The sequence below is a fragment of the Triplophysa rosa genome, linkage group LG10 (assembly GCF_024868665.1).
Source record: "Triplophysa rosa linkage group LG10, Trosa_1v2, whole genome shotgun sequence".
Classification (NCBI taxonomy): domain Eukaryota; kingdom Metazoa; phylum Chordata; class Actinopteri; order Cypriniformes; family Nemacheilidae; genus Triplophysa; species Triplophysa rosa.
The window spans coordinates 9,949,889-9,968,353 of record NC_079899.1 but is presented as its reverse complement, the minus strand read 5'-3'; the positions used below and the strand labels follow the sequence as shown (position 1 = coordinate 9,968,353).

Below are 18,465 nucleotides of genomic sequence, written 5' to 3'. Positions count from 1 at the left end.
CCCCTGGAAGAACTTGTCTGTCTGTATATGGCCATGTCTGGAGAGAACGAGACAGAAACAGAGGAGAGCGAGTGATGGTAGGTGGAGAGGTGAATCAAGCCTTGGGGCAGAATAGATAAAGAAAGTCAATGGAAGCCAGCTGTTGGGGAATAAATGCAGTGTTCTTGGATCACATTTCAGGGTACTTCATTAAATCACATCAGTAAACCTTAAAGGAGCATGCTCAACACTTTTTTGCTTTTTGAATAATGTTTTTTCTCCATTTATGATAAGTGTCATGTCGTTTCTTGCACAAAGAAAACAGTTTATTTATTCATTTAGTTTTACATGACCAGGTTATACTCTTTCTTGGACATTTTACTGAGGTTGTTATCTGCTTTTAAGAGTCTGTATGTAAATAATTTAATATAATAAATAGTAATAACAATTTCATTGGGCAACCGTTTCGTATGTAAGGCCTTGTTCACACTAACACTGAAACTGTGTTACTTTTTGTCCTTTCATCAAAATAAAACTTAAACTGAAAATGTTTTAAAGTGGATCAAACTGAAAACAGTTTTCACATTGTAGTGTTTGTAAGAAAACTGAGGCATTTGAAAACGATGACGTATTTTTCGTGACGCTGTTGTTTTGGCTTCTCTCCAGTTTTATAGCGTTAATGTTAGTTTTGTACATACTTGAGACTGCATTTCTTCATATGAGACGTAATGTTTATAAAGTTTTTGTTTGGCGACGGAACGCAAGAACGCTTTTGTAACTATGTTACCTGCAGCAACAACTCCACCTCAGACTGTTTAAAAACTGTCGCCACATTTCAAGCATAAAATAAACGCCTGACAGAAATGACACATGTTTAAGTGTCTTACATTTTACTCATGCGTAGAACATGAACGTAATTGTTTTAGACTTTGTGTGAATGATCAGCTTTTGGAAAACGCTAGTGTGGACGAAAAGCATTTTTAAACCATAACTCCGTTTTCAAATGTATCCGGATTTGTGTAGTCTTACTGAGCGTTCCCACCAAACGCGACTTGCGCGAATGAATCGCGCTATTCGCGCGTAGTTGGAAGCTTGAACATTTTGAGTTTACTCACTTCATTCGCGCATGAAATTCACTTCAGAAGAGACGCGAATTTGTGTCATGGGAGGGGCTTCTGCCAGGCGGCTCCAGTCTCGTATATACAGTATATAGCTCAAATTGAGTAAAGATCGTTTTTTACAACTTACCAGATTGTCCGACCTCCTCACTCACTTTCTTCCAAGCAAGATCCTTTTTATTCCTGTTTCGATAAAAGTAATTACGTATCGTACCACATACAGCAATGATGATTTTGTCCTCTATTGTTGTTTCGGATTTCTGCCTCCGCTCGCTACGTCATAATCACGTCACTACAAGAGCAAGCTCCTGATTGGTTAACGAAGCGCAAATTTTCGCCAAAGTTCAGAACGCGAATCACGGGCTACGCGCGTCAAACGCTCAATTCGCGCCGCAGGATGTCCTATCGCGTCTTTGCATTGACTTAACATGTAAATCACTCGTGCTTAACGCTTCATTCGCTTTTGGTGGGAACGCAGAGTAAGATAAAACATATCGCTGTTGTCCTTCTGAAACCTTGTATATCCATATTTCGAGACTTTTATTTATTGACACAAATCATTATCATTATTCAATTCAGTTTTATTTGTATAGCGCTTTTCACAATGTTTGATTGTTGCAAAGCAGCTTTACAGGAAGAGAGACAAAATAAACAAAAGTTAGTATTAATATTATAGTAACAAGGGTCCATCTTTGATCTTGATTGTTGACGGAAACAGTCACCCTTTATGTTTGTCACTGGGTTTTGCAAATGTTTAATCAATAAAAAGTTACTTTCAAAATGTGCTTGTCAATTTTTTTCCATTTCCTGAAAAACAAGTTTCGGAAGAACAATGACGATACCCCCCACATGCCCTGACCAATGATGTTGCCGCTTTATGAATAGTAAAGCAGGGAGATTCTGTTTCCAAAATATTATGCTTTAAAATTGATTTACTATTTTGTTTTTTAACAATTTGCTATTTTCCACAAGCTGCCATCATAGCGGTGATATTGTTGGGGAGGAAGACATAAGAAAGGACAGGAGGGTAATACAGAGTTAGGTAGAGGTCACCAGAGTCACTTTGCTGCAGCCCCTCTCGTGCAGGAAGCACAGCTGTTTTAGTAAATGATTTTTCACAGTCAGATTGAGATGGGAAGACGTCATCGATCAGGAGCCGGAGCACAATGCTGGTTTTCTCTTCCAAGTGAAGTCAGCTTTGTGTCCCCTCCCCCACATCCCTCTTTCCTCCCTCTCTTCCATTTGGATACAGTGCGATACTTTATTATGCTCTTGGTATTTCTGGGTTTGTGTGTCAGTAGTGTGTTGGACATGTGAAGAACAGCTACACAAGGGGCCCTTAGACACACTGACCATGGTAAATCTAGAGTTAACACTTTGCGTATGACATACTGTATTCCAGTGACGCACAAATGTTTCCTCTTGAAAGAGAGATTTGATTCAATAAAAAAACAGAGCATTTATCATATGAATAATAATATTTTTATTAAGCTTGACAGACTTTGGCTTTAACACAAGGGATGTAAATTGTGAGAGAATTGTATTTTTTGGGTTAACTTTACCTCCAGAAAGACACTGTGATTGTTCCTCTAGAGAACACAAAGACCTCTGTAACTAATCTATAGACTTAAATGTATATACTTTAAATCACACTTGTGCCTGTGGAAGTCATTAACTCTCATAAGCACAGCTGCGCTTGAAGAACTTTACTAGAGCGGGAGGAGAAAAGCAAGAGAAACGTCACTGGTTTAGCTCCAGTTGCTCCGATGGCCAATTGCTGTAACAATTGCTGGCTTGGAATGTCTCTAGTGCATTCTCTCTTTCTCATGCTCTCTATCAGTTGGTCTGTAGTTCTTTTCTCTTTCTGTAGCATTTGGAATCCTCTGACCTCTTTCCCTCTTCATGCAAATATGACCCACAAAATGTCTGTGAAAGTATGGCAAATGGGAAGCGAGCTGAATCTCTGCCAACAAGCTCAGTGGGTCTCTCTCCCACAGTCTCCTCTACCAACCTCTGTTTGTGTCCCCTTGAACCCATCCCTTAAAACAGTCACATGAAGCTACAGTATAAACAAGACATCAGACTCATAACATCAAACTGTACTATAACAAAACAGTTTAATTATCCCTAAAAACATTCACTTGAAAACATATTGCACAAGATATTTAGTTTAGAGAATGTGGGTCATATGTTAGTGTATTTAGTCTTGTTCCTTTAGATAATTTTCCGTGAAATTTATCATTTATATAGTGTTGTAATTGGTAACAATGTTGAAAACTCTGTACACGCCTTTTTAGCACAAATTTTCACTGCGTGTCTTTAGCAAATTCCGACAGTAGTTTAAAAAAAAGGAGGCGTTTGTGCTGCCGCAGGCTGTTAGTTAATCTGTCTCATTATGTTAACAGTCCCCGTTAACCGGAAGTTGCGATCATTTTTACTTCCATATTCTGACACATTTCAGAGTGAAACGGTGAAAAATTGTGGGCGTGGCTTGTGATTTCCATTGCGGTGTATAAAAACAAGCGTTTCATTTTTGAATGAAACTAGCAACAGACTGACAGTTGGAGGAGAGGAGTTAACGGATGCTCTGCCTTGCACCCTGGCCAGAGCCATTGAGAGAGAGAGAGTTGCGTCAACTCCGTTGACTCCAATGGAACAGTTTTTTCACAGCAATTGCGGTTCATGGAGGCTCTCAATAGTTCCCGTAAGTTACTAATTACTAGGGCTGTCGCGATAAACCGATGATAAATATCACATGATTTATGCACAGCTTTTGAGTGAAGTACGGGGAAATGATGCTGCACCCGAAAGCCAGAGGGCGCTCTCGTGCGGAAACTCAAATACGCACTGCGGAAGAAGATCATAACACGGTCTAGAATCTAGGAAATGCCTATGGACATCTTTTTATCACTGTTACTCGAGCCTCATCAGGTATTTTTATGATAATAAAGTATATTTATAATGATCATGTTTGACGGGTGTTGCTTTTTCAAATGCACATTGTAAGAGCACACCAAATATGCATTGGATAACATATCTGAAACTCGTGAGACAGAAATCAGGGGCCAGTTGCATAAACTGCTTAGACTAGTCATCTGTTTTATAAGCGACTCAAACTCGCAGCTCGATTTCAATAGGATTTAGTGGTATCGCGATAAATTATCGTGCAGCCCTACTAATTACGCATGGAGCTGCAACTAAACAGATCGATTGTGACGATTGTAACTTTTAACCTATTTAAAGACGTCATTTAATAAATAAAAAAATGAAAGAAATAAAGCATTTGAAGAGAAAACATAACTTCCTGGAACTATCTGAAGGATCCATGAATCAAGTGACTCGTGAAAATTCAGAACCTCAGTTGTTGCGACTCTCTCTCTCAACGGCTCTGACCCTGTCTACACAGACGCGACAAACGCCAACAGAACCGATTAGAACCCATTATAATTTAACATTTTGTCCAAACAGGATGCAGCGTGATGTGACATGATAAATGCCTTGTTCTTAATAGGTCTGTCGAAATCTGAGCTCGGAGCACACCAAATATGCATTGGATAACATATCTGAAACTCGTGAGACAGAAATCAGGGGCCAGTTGCATAAACTGCTTAGACTAGTCATCTGTTTTTTTTCATAACTTCTTTAAGTCAGATACATTAAAAGGTAGATTGGTCTAATTGAAATAGGAAAAGTAAGACTGATTAGTCCTAACTAATTGCTTGTCAATGAGACAGCGGCTATGTTTATGCAACTGGATTTCAGAAATCAGATTTTTACTGAACATCAAGATTAAGGAATGTAATTTGACAGTATTAAGTGAGACATGAAGATACTTATACTATAATATCATGATTTCATTCATATGTATATTTTATATATGGAGTTTGTATAAAATGCAGTTCTAAAGTAGAATTAAAATGGACAATCTAATGTGAATGATGTAGAGAACATTAAACTTTAATCTATAGGATGGTAGTCCCTTCAATTTAAACCATGTGTTCCTGTATTTTTGTCTCTGTACTATACGTAAAAACTTGGGCTGTCGTATTGGTCTGTGGTCTGGAACGACCCTTACCTTGGACAGGCTTCAGTCGGCGCTCCCCATGAGATCTCACAAGAAGGTTTTTCAGGGGTGGCTATTAAGAAGTTCACATAAAGACCTTCGCCTTACTACAGCATACCACACACTGATTACAGACCTTAAGACTCTAAAGTGGGCGTTTCCCTCTGCTTTTCGGATCCTTAAGCGTTGTTCGGATAGAAGACTGAACCGCTGATGCTGGTGGTGTTTGTTATTAAAAGACGTCATCCCTCACTGGCTGACCCTTGCTTTGCTTTTGGTCTGCCCTACTTTTGAGTTTGCCCCTCCCTGACAGAGCATCTCCCCAAAGGCGTTTTTGGATCACATGTTGACCTTCTGGACAACTTCCTGTGTAGAATCAGCTCTATATTCAGCTTTCCTCCTGCATTGTGACCACAAGTGCATTTGTTTTTGTTTGTGGTATAAGGGAGGAAAAGGAGGAAAGCAAACATATTGTGCTTTTTTCAAAGGTTTCCTATGTCCACACACATGCGCACCTACAAAATAACATGCAAGCACAACATTAGATGGGCATTAACGCCCTTGTTGATTAGAGTATTTAGTCTTGCAGGACTTGTTTTTAGGTGCAGAACTGGCTCCATTTTGACTGGAGTTTGAGCTCAGAACTCGGCTATCCTCCAAAAATGAACTTCATTTATAGCCTGCTTAATGGAACGTAGCCAAAGCCTGGACAATAGACAGTGCCATTGAGTAAAAAGATATTGTTATGCCTTCATTACTACAAGGGAATATCAGCCTGACCACAATAGATGGCACTGTTGATATGTGGTGCTTGCCAAATTAACACAGGCGACATCACAATTTACACACAGCTATTATGTACTAGAAATATGTCACAGTACTATAATGTGAGTTAGCATCTCTATGCCACAGTTACTGCACTTTTACATTTTGTTTATAAAAAGTCAACAGAGTCTAGAACTAATACCATTCGAACACCTCTGGCTAGTGTTGGGAGTCGCAATTCAATTGTAATTCTGGAATCGGATGCTTAAAGTCGGCATCTAACGAATGAAGATCATTGTTTTTCCACATAGAGAACTGATTGGATCGTTGGAAGATGGGCGTTGCTAATAAAATGAAGGCAGATTTGAATGCGAATTTGCAGTCAATCGTGGAGGATACGAGCCATTGCTCGTGACAGGACGTGATGAGAAGTCATTTCGAGGGGGGAGGAAGTCAACGTTTTTTATTAAAGACTAATTATCTTAATTAAAGATTAATTTATTATACAATACTACATAAAAAATACGATTTTTTTATTTTGATTTCATGCCGACTTTAAGGGTAGGAATTTTTATTCCGCTTATAGATTCCTTTGTGTGCATTTTCAGATAGATAAAATCTTTTTTTACGTCAGCTATAAAGATCCAACCTGCGATCTGCGCCAAGATCTTACTGCTACCTTAAAGAAACATTAATGTGGACGCAACATGCGATCTGCGCCAAGATCTTCCTTCTAAACTTATAGAAACATTAATGTAGACGCAACATGCGATCTGCGCCAAGATCTTACTGCTTAACTTACAGTATAGAAACATTAATGTAGACGCAACATGCGATCTGCGCCAAGATCTTACTGCTAAACTTACAGTATAGAAACATTAATGTAGACGCAACATGCGATCTGCGCCAAGATCTTCCTTCTAAACTAATATAAACATTAATGTAGACGCAACCTGCGATCTGCGCTAAGATCTTCCTTCTAAACTAATATAAACATTAATGTAGACACAACCTGCGGTCTGCGCCAAAATCTTCCTGCTAAACATATTAATGTAGATGCAACCTGCGATCTGCAATTGGAATTGATAAAATTTGAACAAAACCCAACCCTACCACACAGGAAAGGCCAGTTCTGATGGATTAAAGCTCGGGTAGTACGACAGACCCGAAACACTGATGTATTGATGGTTAAGAGCTTGACTAGAGTCCACTGGTCACATTGAAACCCAATTAAAGACGCCCCACTGCAGTGCAGTTACAGTGAAAAGCGCCTTACATAAGCAGAGTGAGTTCAGAGTCTCTAACAAGCTTCCTCACTGATTCTATCAAGCTGAAGAATTAAACTCAGGCTAATTAGAGTCAGACAGAAGTGGCTGCTATATGCTGATCCACTCTCCCTGCTGACAGCAACCCAATTAACCTCCATTGAGACACATCACAGAGACACAGCTCGCCAGGCTCCAGGACTCTTCTCATCTCTGCCAAACACATACCTGGGTTACAATGCCCTCAGAGAGGATCTTGTTTTGCTGACTCACTGGGTTTTCAATGGACGTGAAGGTCAAATTACTTTCTGTCTTCCACACCTGTAGTACACAATAAGTCTTGTTGTATTTTTTTTTTTTTGATTGAATATAGACATAAGGTGTGCGTAAAGCAAATGTTTGATAGATACCGCATTATGTGTGCTATTAATATCTTTCAAAGTCTTTCAAAGAATATTTTACAGAACCATTGAGTAAACATTGGCCAGTCCAAAAGCTACAGAATCTTTCTTTTCGATGTGTTTGCTGTTACATCACAGTGTATGTACAGGCTTTCTCTTTGAGAGCTAGAATGTGTACCTATTTTTACTACCCATTTATATACTGTAATGTTTATATTAATAACATACTTGTGTTTTAATTCTACCCTGCTGAAAAACAATAGAAAAACAAAAGAAACCATCACAGAAATTCTAATGGTTTTCATTAAAATACTATTATGAACCATATGAGCTTTTTACCATTAAAACCATTACAAAATTCCTTTTTGTACGTGTTTTGGCCATTATTCCAGTAGGTTTTAATGGTGTTCTATTGGTTTCCATCTGACAGATAGCATCCCACCAATAGAACCCAACACATACCAGTAGAGACCAACAGAGACCGTTATAGTTTCCAAAACAAACCAATACAATTCCCATTGTGACCAGTAAATCCATTAGAATTTCTGTGATGGTTTTTTCTGCAGGGTAGTGAGACTTTATTTACTGGCCATGACTGTCCATGCAACATTTCAGTTGTGTTTAATGTCTTAAATCCCCATTTTTTTTAAATAAGGCTACATGGTTTACAACAGCATTGTAAATTTGGACTATTTTTAAGATTTGCTATGAAGAATTTTTATTAACAGGGGATTTGTTTACACGTGCGGGTTAATTTATTGTGAATGGGGTTTATAATAAAGTCAGACAACTTCGATATTCTTTAATCTGACATTTGTTTTTATCTGACTGGCCAGTTTCTTGTTATGTGCTCTCTGAATGATGATTGCTTCTCTGTGCATGTTTGTTTGTTTGAAAATAAGAGAGCGAGCTGGTCTTTGAAGGCTATGAGCGTATGTTTGTATATGTTTAGAGTACAGGGAATGTGTTTGCCAGAGCCTCTCAGAGCATGTGGAGGTTAAACTTCTGCTGCTCTCACTGTAAGGAGAGTAGAAATGAAAACATTGAGACCTACTGCAGCTCGCGACCGGCGCTACGCCACACGACAAAAGACATAAGAAACGCATTAGAGCCCATTATAATTTTTAATTTTGTCCACACTGGATGCGGCATATGCAAATTAGGCCCCGCCTCCACTCAATCGCACCAGTTTGGACCATCCACATGTACATACACAGATGCCCAATTTGACTGTTCCAGAGTCTGCTAAAGCCAGTTTCTCAATGCACACGTGAGCTGTGCATTAGCAATGCAAATTTTCTTGCTGTTGTTTTAAACAAATGCATGTGTGAGCAACGCGTGCTGCTTTACTCAAATGGTCAATACTTAGTGGTTTAAAACTATAAATGATAAAAACAATAAAACATCACATCATAGACATAAACAAAACGAAAAACAAATTAGCAACCACCCACAACACCTTTTTTTGTCCTGAGAGGTGATGTTTTTTTTTTTTAAGCAAACGAAAAATGCATCTATTACAGTATAGCCTATTTTAAACTGATCTGTTCTTATCACATGTGTAGCCTAATCGCATGCTGTGTCTTAGAAAAGAGCATTTCCTGAGAAAGTTTGTGACTCTTCTCCTCTAGGTGTTTCAGGACCTGGGCGTGTGTGTCCTGTCTGGGGCATCAGAGGGGTATAACGTTTGTCTGTTTGCTTATGGACAGACAGGCTCAGGGAAAACCTACACCATGATGGGCACTCCAGTAAGTAACACCACTATTGTGACATGTCAGTGTTGTCATTGGTAGTATTATTTTAACCTTAGTATTATAAATATTGTGTGTCCTTATCTTCACAGGATTCCATGGGGCTGACTCCAAGAATCTGTCAAGTCAGTTGCTGGCTTTAATAATATTTTCACAGCTTTTTTTACTTTGACTGCTTACTTTTATCATGGATACGTTTGAAAGACGAGATTGTTTTCTTGTTTAGGGCCTTTTCAGGTCTGGGGATGATGCCGCTGATGGACCAAGCTGTAGAGTTGAAATAAGGTGAGAGGGAAACCCTTTGTCTTTTTCTCTTTTGCAACAGCCTGTTTTGAGAATGAAGCAATTCCCATAAGGGACAGCAACAAACCCTTTTGTTTTCCTTCACAGCTTTTTAGAGATCTATAATGAGCGTGTACGCGATTTGCTGAGAGGTGTGGACCAGAAGAAGCCGGCATCCCTGAGGGTTCGAGAACACCCAGAGAAAGGGCCCTATGTGCAGGGTGAGCATTCAGCAAACAGATTTAAAACGGTCTTTAAGCCAGATCTTTGGAGAAAGGACAAAACACAAAGACCCACCAATGAATTCATCGTACATTGTGTAACCTACTCGTATGAAAACATTGTTCTATGAAGAAAAGCTCTCGCTGTGTTAAATAAGGCTTTGATGAATGGTTGTGTATTTTTATTTAAGAGGTTATTGTGTACCTAAGGTATTAATTCCTGTCTGTTTGCATTTGTAACTCAATTCCCACCACAGCTTTGAGTATGATCAGCTTGTGGGACTGGATCAGGCCCTCCCTGAGTCTGCTTCTGTTTTTTCCTTTTCTCTCTTGCCCTGTTTTCTTCCCACTTCTCTCTCTCCTTTCTTGTCCAACATCCAGACATTGTGTGTATAAGGAGAAAGCCCAGTGCAGCAAAGGAAGTGACCTAACTTCCATGTGGCTGCAAGGAGCCCAGTGGAGTACACAACCATTTTGACTTGTCACACATGTACTGTACATTAAAGTGGCCCCAAAATGTATATTTATAGTAGGCCACACTTCAAAATGTATCCATTTAACCGCTTGTGTTTCATCCCAGGAAGCAATTCACTTTTCCTTGCCATTTTTGCAAGAACATTTAGGCTAAATCAGTTAAACCAAGTGTACAAATTTGTTTGTCTTAATATTTAGTCACTCTAAATGTTGGAGTATATTTAGAACAACTAGATTACTCTGTTAAATCTGTTGTTATGCAACAAACTCATTTAAAAGGGGTGCTTGCAGTAACCCTGTGGTCAATCATTTTCTCTTTGTACTCAATTTAGGTCTGATTAATCGCATCCAGAATAACAGTTTGTGTTTACATAATATATGTCTGTGCACTGTGCATATTTATTTTGTATTTATAAACACAAATTTAAATTAAAATGTAAATATTTTTACATTTTCTATTTTTCCTAAATACAGCATATACACGTATGTGTATGTGTTTATAAACACAAAATAATATGCACAGTACACAGACATGTATTAGGTAAACTCAAACTTTTGTTTTGGATGCGATTAATCACGATTAATCGTGGAACAGCCCTAATACTCATATATTTATGTTCGTTTCCTGTGAAAATGATTTATTCATGCCTTAAAATAGCTTCAGTGTTTAAATATGCAAACTAGTCCCAGCCTCCTTTCAGTCACACCAGCTTGGACTACTCAATCCACCCGTTCAACTGTGTGACATGATTGGTTACATGTTTGTGACATAAAATATGGTCGGTTTCAAAACACGTTTTTAAGAATGGCTTTGGTAAACTGCAGTTTTATGGAGAAAATACTCGGCAGTGGCGTTGAATGTTGAATTTGGATGTTGTTAAAGCATATTAAAATAAATAACAAAATCGATGTTCACCACAGCGAGCCTTTAAAAATAAATACCACTTCGTCTGATTATTTTATTACTTAAAACATGAACACATTTATTATTAGTAAATGTGTTATTAGTATTTTTCTTTGAAACGTACACTCGCTATTAAATTTAGTAAATGTGTGAGAATTGCAATTACACTTTACAATTGGAACAATGCTCCAGCATCATTTGACGGTAATGTAATGCATCATCAGGAAGAGTATCTGTGATCTTGGAAAAGATGATGACACTATCTGAATGTCTGTCCCAGGTCTCTCTCAGCATGTAGTGACCGACTACAAACAAGCAGTGGATCTGCTGGAGGAGGGCATCGCCAATCGCATCACAGCCGCTACACATGTTCATGACGCTAGCAGTAGATCTCATGCCATCTTTACCATCCAATACACACAGGTTGGATTCTCACCTCATCTCCATAACACCATCACATCATTCATGTCATTGTATTAGACTCATTTAAATGACTGCTGGTTGTTATTTTTTGTTTGTTTGAAAAAAACGTATTTCTAAAATGTCTTTTTGTAGGCTATTCTTGAAAATAATCTTCCTTCAGAAATAGTAAGCAAGATCAACTTGGTGGACCTTGCTGGCAGGTTAGTGTCTTTCTGTTTGTACAATCTTTCCAGGCAGTTTATACTTAAGAACTTCAGCTTTGTACTGACAAAAAGAAGCCATGAAACATGGTCAAGTTGCCCCCTTGTGGTTGATCACTAGAAAGCAAGCATATCTATAAACAAGTGAAGGTCTGACGCTACCGTAGCTTCACAATCCTCTCTCTGTTTTGTGTCAGTGAGCGAGCAGACCCTCACTACTGCCGAGACAGAATAACAGAAGGAGCCAACATCAACAAATCTCTCGTCACTCTTGGCATTGTCATCTCTGCTCTCGGTAGGCACTGGCCATTACTTCCTTCTTAACTTTTACTGTCCTCTGACTCCTCTGTTATCCTCCTTGTCATCCCGATTCACTCTTTTTGTCTTTCTTACCACCGGCAGCTCAGAACTCTCAGATGTTCAGCAGCAGTCAGAGCATTAACAGTGTGATCAGTGAGGGTGAAGGCAGCACCGTGGGCAGCCAGTCCAGCTCTCTGTCAGGCAGCGGACGCAGACATTGCTTCATCCCGTACAGGGACTCCGTCCTCACCTGGCTTCTCAAAGACAGTTTGGGCGGCAACTCCAAGACCATCATGATTGCAAGTTAGTCATTCAAAATATACATCATTTTACTTGGGGTATCTTTTATCCACTGCAATACTGATATACAGTTGTGGGTTTGATTCCCAGGGGACACGTATGGATAAATATATACATTAGAGATGCATCGGTCAATAATCGGTATCGATCGATAAAAGCAATTTTTCACACTATAGGCCGATAGTTTAAAAACAGCCAATGATCAGGGCTGATACATCCTGTCAATCAAAAGAGGAATTTGTGATCTGTATATAAAAAATGTTAAGAAGCATCACCAGTTTGATGTTCAATATTAATAGTCATCATATGAAATAATAACGTTCAGAGTAATCATTTAATGTTCAGAATCGGCATATAAAGCTCTGAATAATCTTTTTTATCGGTGTATGCATTGAATACTCAGCATGTCACTTTAGTAAGGGGTTCTTGCAAATGCATCAATTCCAAACGCAAGTCATTCCCATCATTCTCCCCCAGCCGTGGCACCATCCAGCAGCAGCTATAGCGAGACTCTGAGCACCCTCCGCTATGCAGCTCATGCCAGAAACATTGTCAACAAGCCAAGAGTCAATGAGGTGTGTCCAGATACATCTGTATGTTTTCGCTGTACCACCATTAACTGATAAGAAAAGCCTGTGGTGTTTCCACAGAATGAAATTTAAAGACAATATTTGGCTTGTTTCACTTTAGGACGCCAACGTGAGGCTAATCCGAGAGCTACGAGAAGAGATCGATCGTCTGAAGAGCATGTTGCTCAGTTTCGAAATGGTATGAAAATACTTTTTCACACAACTTCTGCGTATTGTACAGACAAACGTAGTACATTTGTCTTGACCAGCTGCCTTTGCTCTTTACAGCAGAGGAATTCCAGTCCATCGCTCAGTGATGAGAGAGAAGGAAGCCTGTCTGATATAGTCCTCCAGAATGAACTGAAGGTTCTTGGATGTTTTCTCCTCATGCATAATATTCGTTTTTCATTTGGCGAGTTTCCCAGTCACTCGTGTTTGGTCTGCAGGTGGAGCAGCTGACTAAGGACTGGTCTGACAGTTGGCATGATAAGCGAGCCTTGCTGGAGCGCTACAGTGTGGACATTAACCAGGATCAAGCTGGAGTCCTTATCCACTCTCTCTTGCCTCACGTCATCGCTCTGGAGCCAGATGTCCTCAGCACGGGAGTCACCATCTATCATCTTCCGGTACGGCTTGACAGCAGCTTGCTTTCTTTTCCGTCACAGCAATCCACCCTTTAGCTTGTCTGTCTCTAAAATAGTTGTCTCTAAAGTCTCTTTTGGGTCATTAACTGATTCTTTTTCTTTCTCTACAATAGATTCTTCCTTTGTTTCTCTTCTGTCTTTTCTACTTCTGTTCTGTGTGCTAAACTCTTGAGCCAGTTCTCACAAGAAGGTAAAACAGCCCAGAGCTTTGATACAGTAGTGTAGTTGCTCAGTTTTTCCTCCACTTTCCTTTTCACATTTTGTGAAAGTTAGTGGTGTTGATGTAAATCTGGGTTCTGAGGTTAATGCTGCTCAAGAAAAGGCCGTGCAGTTTCAGCAGTTTCTTGCCTTTAAAAGCTAAAGCCACCTGGATTTGATCGTGTACTCATAATGTGTCTGGAGTCTTACATTAGCATGCAAACAGTTGAAAGATTTTCTCCATAACTTTGAGGTGTGAACAGAGCTGGAGCGTACTGCAAATAAACAACATTTAAGATATAAAAAAGATCACGATACAGATTTTGTTTTGGACATTCCCCTCCTTGAACTCGTTTTAATGTTTGATTCTTTTTTGGCGCTACAGGAAGGTGTAACAAGTTTCGGTCCTCAGGGTGACAGTCTGGAAGAGCCACACATAGGTATCTCATATTGATCTCAATATTTTGATAGTCCTGAATAGCAATACATTCGGATAAAGTAGAGAGCATGGATTTACTTTGCTTCTCTACCCTTCAGTCTTGCCAGAAGGATGCGCATGTGAGATTGAGAATCACGGTGGGGTGGTGACTCTGAAGCCTGTTCCAGGGAATATCTGTATGGTCAGTGAGAGAGAGGTCACTGAGCCCTGCAGACTTGTACAAGGTAGATGTGTACTAAAAACCGTTACACTCAATGTATTTTATTTAGCTGGGTATATGTTGTGAGTGTATCCTGATATATAGCCCATCTGCCCCAAGGTGCGGTGATAACCTTAGGAAGGCTTCACAAGTTCAGGTTCAACCATCCCGCAGAGGCAGCTGTTTTGAGGGAGAGGAGACGGGTAACGACCACAAATTTTCCAAAATATCACATATATTTCAGGGTTTTTCCTGGCTCAAAATGAGGCTGAGGTGGTGCCATCCTGATCTTGTACACACACGTAGGCCTACCGTACCTTTAAGTGGCTTAACCAAAGTGACTTTGAGTTTGACATATTAAAAGTTCTAATAAAAGTAGATAAAAATGACAATTATTAAGTTATATAAAACATTACTTTTATTCAACCAAACAGAAATGTTTTTTTAATCAAATAAAGCTTTTTTATCATTTCAACTAACTTTTCAGCCCACAATAGCCAACTTTCTAAATGAGCAAAGCTCATTCACATCTTGCATTCTCTGTGGTTCACTTTAAATGATTCAAGGATCTCTTATATTCGCTAGTGACTGAAAAGTTCAATAGTTTAAATGAATCTGTTCAAATGAGTCATTCGTGTGCGAGTCGTTCTGAACGCAATGTGCGTTCATACTGGCGAATTCGCTGTGTACAGTATATGCTGATTCAACGATCCAACTGCACAGCTAAAGACATTACAATGATGTACGTCATGATAATTTAATACATGTCAAGAAATTAAACGTACTTGGATGCAAAACAAACAGCCGTGAAACACAGGCTGGCTCTTGTTCTGCAACTCTTTTTAGCGCCTCAGTGTGCTGATAACGAAACAGCGCCTCCACTGTGGCGTAATGTCGCAACTGCAGTTACAAATGATAGTCTGTTAAATGCACGCAGCATTTCTTGTGAAGAATTTGGCGAGAGCCTGAGGCGGCACGACATTTGACGGAGGCGGCCGCCTCCAATTTCTCTATGCAGGAAAAACCCTGTATTTACACGTTATTTTATAGCTGTGTCAGCAAATGTCTTTACAGCTTTTAGTTATCTGTTTGAGTCTGATTAACTCTTTCCTCGCCAGCTAGCATAAGCATTTTTGATCGTTTTGACAACACTTTCATGGACCTCAGAATATTTTCTTCTGTGAATATATGAACATACAATATATCAAATGAGAGAACAGAGCCTCTGCTTTTAAACAAAGAAAAAAAAAAAGATTCTATCTTCATATCTCTTTCCGAATGTGGATAGGTTTAAAAATATATATATTTAACATAAAACGGAGACATTTCTTTGGTCAAAAACTTCTGTCCAGATCGCTTTTAGAATGATGACCAAAACGTTTAATGAGAGCATTTGCTTGTTTTTAGATCTGTAATGCTTTACGTTTTCAAAAGATGTATAGCACCACCCCCTACTGTATAACCAACTATGTCCATGGACAGGTGGAAAAAGATCAAGTCTCGTCGTAAACAACAGAAAAACTTGTCAATGACAGGGGAAAGAGTTAATACACAATACTGCTTGAACTTCAGATATGATACTGTATACTGTATATATAAAGCTGCTGGTATCAGTATAGTGCATTTTAAGATAAATTATGATACATCTACTAGACATGTTAGCTTGATTGCATTTACAAGAACTGTTAACTGGAATTTAGAATAGAATTTAAGCTGTTTTGCTTTAGAAAAACTGATGCCGAACACAAATAATTTTGTAATAAATTTTCTTAAGTAAGCACGAGTGCCTGTTTTTTGCTTCCTTGAAAGGCTAATTCGCATTGATCCACCTAACACCAACATACACATTTGTTGGATCTGTGTGAAACCCCTGTTGGCGTTTGTTGGATCAGTGTGAAGAAAAGAATCCACTTGTTATTGTTTGCCTCGAGCCACTTTTGATTTTGTGGTGTTTGCAGAACAGTGAAGGAGGTGTGATTTCTACACAGGTCAACCTGCTAACTGAATCCAGGTAAATATTTTGTTGTTAATTCAAGAACTGTACATATAGAACCATGAAAAGTTTCCTGGTGAAAAGCTTTAATGAGCCCTCTTAGGAAATAGCTTTTTGTTTATGAAGTTTACTAGGTGTTGCTTGGTTACTAAAGGGAGCACATTAACAACAAAAGAAATGATAGATTAAAGTAAATGAGTGTGTTGACCTTAACACGCTGTTTTGTGAAAGATATTTTAAATTCCTGAGTTTTTTAGCACCAGTGGTTATATTGTTTTTGGTGGGCTAGTGTCTCATCCTCAGTATGTTGTCGTGTGCTCAGGGTTGCAGGTTGTCATGAGAATGGCAATGAGCCAACCCCCAGACAGCGACTAGAGGAGCAGCAGTGGTACATACAGTGTCTCCGAGAAGAGATTCAGTTGGAACAGAAAAGAGCAGAAAGAGATCTAGATGGAGAGCAGGCCCGACTCCAACAACAACACACCGACAGTAAGTACAGATTGACAAACTGAGTGTTGATTCTTTGCTGAATTACATATGCTAAAAGAATTGAATGCTTAGTTTTGATCTTGAGGAAAATGTTGGAAATAAGATACCTAGCCTTAAAGGTGCTGTGTGTAATTTTTTGGAGGATCTATTGACAGAAATGCAATATAATATACATAACTGTCTTTAGAGGTGTATAAAGACCTTACATATTGAACTGTTATGTTTTTATTACTTTAGAATGAGCTATTTCTGTCTACATACACAGAGTCCCCTTGATTGTTTCTACAGTAGCCCTAAACGGACAAACTGCTTGACCGAGCGCGTTTCGTAAATAGGTTTTCTCCTTCGGCAAAGAAGCAAAAATGTGACGACATCTTAGTTCTGTGTCAGCAACCGTAGTGCTTCAAAAGGGAGGGGTGGAGTGAGCCGCCGATTGCAATTTGCAAACCCGACCGCTAGATGTCGTAAATTTCATAGACTGGACCTTTAATCAAAAACTTGTTTTAAAGTAAATATTCAAGATCTATTATATTTTACACATTTTTAATTTTGGATGTTTTTCTATTTAAGTTTTCTATTAAACTTGAAACAAATAATCTTTTAAAAACTTTGTCTGTAGTCCTTCTAGCAGTTATTTCAATTTCACAACATGCTCTAATCTCTGTATCTCTTCTGTACTTGAAGTTCAGCAGTGGATCTTACAAGAAAAGCAACGACTTGCAGTCCACAGAGAGAAGGCAACACTGGAGTCAGGGGTTCAAACAGAACTCTATCTTCTTCCTCCATTGACTGGTTTATCACGTGCGGGGGAAAGCAGTGCTGAAGCAGTTCCACTGTCATTCTTGATGGGTGACAGGAAAAGGGTGGTACAGGAGGAACTACTGAAACATCACGCTTTGCGCAGAGCTGAGAACCGCGTGAGACGCAAGAGGTTGCGATATCAACTGGAGAAGATTGCAAGAAAGCGCCATCTGTTAGAGGCAAAGCGAGAACTACAGAGACTAGAAAATGAGCTTTTACAAGGAGGCGATGAAGCTTCATCTCCAGAAGTAGGGTACACCTCAAGGTCCAGGGGACGTTCGATGACTTTGCGAAGACATTCCTTTTCGGCTGATTTGCTGTCACGGCTGTATCCTCAACACACTCCTATTTTCAGGTAGATTTAAATCATTTGAATCACTGATCATGGTGGGGTTTTTTGGTGAACATTACACTGTAAAAGAATAAAGCAAAAAAAATACTTAAGAGCTTCAACCAAAAAGGAAACTTCTGCCATCATTTATTCACACTATTGTCATTTCAAACCTGAATGACTTTCTTTCTTTTGCAAACCACAAAGGAAGATATTTTGATGAATGTTGGTAAATATGGCAGTACCCATTCACTTCTATTGTATGGACACAACATCAATGCAAGTGAATGGTTTGGTTACCAACATTCTTCAAATTATCTTCTTTTGTGTTCTGCAGAAGAAAGTCATACAAGAAA

The 18,465-nt window shown here is 39.1% G+C and overlaps 1 protein-coding gene across 2 annotated transcripts in view; it reads left to right on the top strand.

Annotated features, from left to right (window-relative positions):
- Positions 1–18,465, top strand: part of stard9 (StAR-related lipid transfer (START) domain containing 9) — a 38,649-nt gene that overhangs the window by 7,886 nt on the left and 12,298 nt on the right. Inside the window, exons 4-21 of one of the 2 annotated variants that reach the window (XM_057344451.1) lie at positions 9,223–9,339; positions 9,435–9,467; positions 9,569–9,627; positions 9,733–9,845; positions 11,504–11,646; positions 11,779–11,846; positions 12,044–12,141; positions 12,249–12,449; positions 12,924–13,021; positions 13,137–13,214; positions 13,304–13,381; positions 13,462–13,641; positions 14,243–14,297; positions 14,395–14,520; positions 14,616–14,698; positions 16,454–16,506; positions 16,811–16,977; positions 17,662–18,133. In XM_057344451.1, coding sequence (XP_057200434.1) covers positions 9,223–9,339; positions 9,435–9,467; positions 9,569–9,627; positions 9,733–9,845; positions 11,504–11,646; positions 11,779–11,846; positions 12,044–12,141; positions 12,249–12,449; positions 12,924–13,021; positions 13,137–13,214; positions 13,304–13,381; positions 13,462–13,641; positions 14,243–14,297; positions 14,395–14,520; positions 14,616–14,698; positions 16,454–16,506; positions 16,811–16,977; positions 17,662–18,133 — 2,222 coding nt within the window. Of the gene's footprint in view, positions 1–9,222; positions 9,340–9,434; positions 9,468–9,568; positions 9,628–9,732; positions 9,846–11,503; positions 11,647–11,778; positions 11,847–12,043; positions 12,142–12,248; positions 12,450–12,923; positions 13,022–13,136; positions 13,215–13,303; positions 13,382–13,461; positions 13,642–14,242; positions 14,298–14,394; positions 14,521–14,600; positions 14,699–16,453; positions 16,507–16,810; positions 16,978–17,661; positions 18,134–18,465 lie in introns of both variants that reach the window. The other variant, XM_057344450.1, reaches the window with a different exon arrangement.